Below are 3,022 nucleotides of genomic sequence, written 5' to 3'. Positions count from 1 at the left end.
ACGTTTTGCAGATGTTCACGATTGAACCTCCGGTCACAGACTCACCGTGTTCCGAATCGGTTTATCACGCGTCCCGCGAGTTTTCGGTCGAAATAGAACCTCACCGCGCAGCGAAGGGGCAACGGAAATGCCATTAAGGTGCCGTGTCATAATAGGTCAATCGCGCCGCTCTGAAGTGCCTCTGACCGTTGTGGCGCCCTCGGGAGCACTCGAGCAAACATCTGCAAAATCGTGTTCCGCCAGCGAATATGCTTGACGACGCGCCATAAATCGCGCTTTTCATGATCGCCAAAAAACACCCACGGATAATCTGCCTAGTCAAGGGTGTCGTTTTTTTTGTTGGTTCAGAATTGAGGTTGAAAAACATCTGTCTGACGGCACCAGCGTGGCGGTGCTCGAAAGTTCCCAAACTAGCGACAACGATGGGAATTCAGAAGGGAAACGAAGTTGGTGTCCCGTACCAGGAACCTAATTTCAGACCCGGCAGACCGCAATTCTTAGCGTTTCTAAAATGTGCGAAACACCGTCCAAAATACACAATTTGAGGCTCGCTATCATAATTTGCACCATCATTAAAAAGGGGCGACCATTGCCGTGCGGTTGGCAGAATTGGCGTACCGTAAAATGGGTGCCACATCGCCTGAAGGAGGGCTGGTTTTTCTCCACAAAAAATGGGACCTTTTTGCGTCGGCCACCGCCACTGAAGAGGCCAGGGGCCGGAAGTAGCTCTCCAGTTACAACTCCAGGGGTCCAGTCGGCCGCCCGAAGGAACGGTACTCTCTTGTTGCATAACGCCGCGTTCGAAAGCCATTCGCACAAAATGCGTTTAAAATTGCCGCACATGGCCGCCGGTGCTCTAACGGTCAACGGAGTGGGCCGTGTCTAAAGGAGGTGGGTCGATTTCAAGGGTGTGTGTGAGTGTTTATTTTGTGTCCATAAAGTTCACGTGGGTCACAGAAACGAAAGGCGACGGAACTCCTACGGAAAGTTTAACTCTTTTCCACCGGCGCGTGGGCGTAAGGCGCATATGATATGCTGCCGCTGGCCAGGGGTAAACGAGCAGGCACAGGTAAGGCAACGTACCGGGGCAGGGAGCGGGAGAGAGCAGGTTATGCCGCCGCTTAGAAGGCCAGTATCTGGTGGAGGCGTTCGATGAGCCTACGCTCGTCGCGGTTTCTCCTTTTCTGAGAAGTGACACCAAAGCATAGCTCGCTGCCGGCGAACGCCCTTTCCGGTCGTTTCCGGTGGTAAGCCGGCGACCCTGACACTGAAAACCGATCATTTCCGGTGTGATCGAGCGAAAGGTGGTAAGCAATCGTCGCTAGCTGGCCGGAAATGTCCTTAAATACTTACATGAACCTGCAGCCGTTACCACGCCGATGACGAAGACGCTCTTCTTCGTGTGCTTCGGAGCGGCCAATCCCGCTGCCTCCTCCCTGTGACACCCACGACCGAAGAAAACAAACCGACGAACGAAGCCGATTGCTTTTGTTTACACTCGGCATCTCACTCACACCATGTCAGCGGCGGGCGCAAACGCGTAGGTTCACCTGCGAATCAGCGGCAGCGAATTCCGGTCGTAAAACCTCCAACAGATCAATTCTATTGGCTTTCCGTTTCTACGCGCACAAACCGCACTCTCACTTTTCACGTGCACTCGAATCAATTATTATACAAAATAAGCATTCATAACACGAAAGGATCGCACGAAGGAATGCCACAATGGATCAAACAGCAAGGATCCGTCACTGGACCGTCGATGCTGCGAAGCGATGGAATTTTGCACGGCCAAGCGACGGAATTCACGAGCCAGCATACATCCGGCAACTGGTGCGATTGGACCGGCCTATTCTTTCGCCGAATGTGCAGTACATAAACAAACCGATGCAGATTAGCACCCACTAAATCAGACGTAAACACACGATCACGGACTTTAGGAATCAGCTTGGAATCAGTATCCGGCGAGCTTGCTACGATCCGACGCACGAATAAACACACTGGAGAACGTGGTTCGAATCACTTTACATCGCGAACTACGATATCAAGCCGAACCGTGCAATAAAAAACGAACACAATAGTAGCCAGCTTCCAATTGTTTCGCAGTGAATTTATGATTTCTTGCGAGAGTTGAAACGCACAATGTGTCAAACGTCAAAAAATGTATTTTCTGCCCAAGAAAGATTTGGATTTGACTCTGCGTTCCCGGTCCCTGGTTTTCACTTGCAGGTTCGCAAACCAAACATTTTTGCGTTCCCGGCCTCTAAAAGCTTACGGCGGCGGGAAAGAGATAGCTGACGATAGAGCGAGATGCACTTTTATTTGACAGATGTGAAATCACGATGTGCTATAAACAAAGGTGCAATGGACGGTTTTAACGGTTGCTATATTCCTACAGTCTCGTTTAAAAACAGTGGTCAACGGTTATAATACTTTTTAAAAAAGTGAGGATTTTATTTACATTTTCCCAAAATAGATAAGTTATCCGAATTTTTTGCCTTCCATGTCTCACGCATGCCAACGAATCCAGCTATAATGCCGGTTGGTTGCCACGGAAACGGATTGGGCAGCAACAAACAAAGCGCAAACGGAAGATTGATTGAAAGCGTTTTCTAGTGGCCCAGAAGAAAGTGATTCGTTTGCGAAATGAGTTCCAACTTTGACGACGATATTTACGGTGGATTTACTGGTGTAACCAATAAACTGTTTAATTACGACGCGAAAGAAGATCAAGCATTTCAAAATGCGGTGCGAACGTCTAGCTACGGGAAAAAGACAACGACACCAAAGTTTTTCTGGAACGGCGATAAAATCGGTTCAGCAGAACCGACCACGGCCATGGCCCGCCCGTCTACGGCAATCCGGCCGGTCGGGTACTCGTCGCACAGTTCGAAGTTGTTCGACCCGCTCAACCAGGCAGCGAAGAAGATAGTCGTGATGGAGAGCAAAAAGGAGGAAACACCCGAGCAGCGGTACAAGAACCTCGAGACGAAGATTTACGCGTTGCTAGAGGAATCAATCGTGG

At 49.9% G+C, this 3,022-nt stretch overlaps 1 protein-coding gene across 1 annotated transcript in view; it reads left to right on the top strand.

Annotated features, from left to right (window-relative positions):
- Window positions 1–2,643: 2,643 nt before the first annotated feature.
- Window positions 2,644–3,022, top strand: part of LOC131215544 (intraflagellar transport protein 88 homolog) — a 2,081-nt gene continuing 1,702 nt past the window's right edge. The window contains exon 1 of the mRNA XM_058209934.1: window positions 2,644–3,018. Within this exon, the coding sequence (XP_058065917.1) occupies window positions 2,644–3,018 (375 nt within the window). The remainder of the gene's footprint in view (window positions 3,019–3,022) is intronic.

This window comes from Anopheles bellator, chromosome 1 (assembly GCF_943735745.2).
Source record: "Anopheles bellator chromosome 1, idAnoBellAS_SP24_06.2, whole genome shotgun sequence".
Taxonomy (NCBI): Eukaryota; Metazoa; Arthropoda; class Insecta; order Diptera; family Culicidae; genus Anopheles; species Anopheles bellator.
This window is presented reverse-complemented; position numbering and strand designations above follow the sequence as displayed.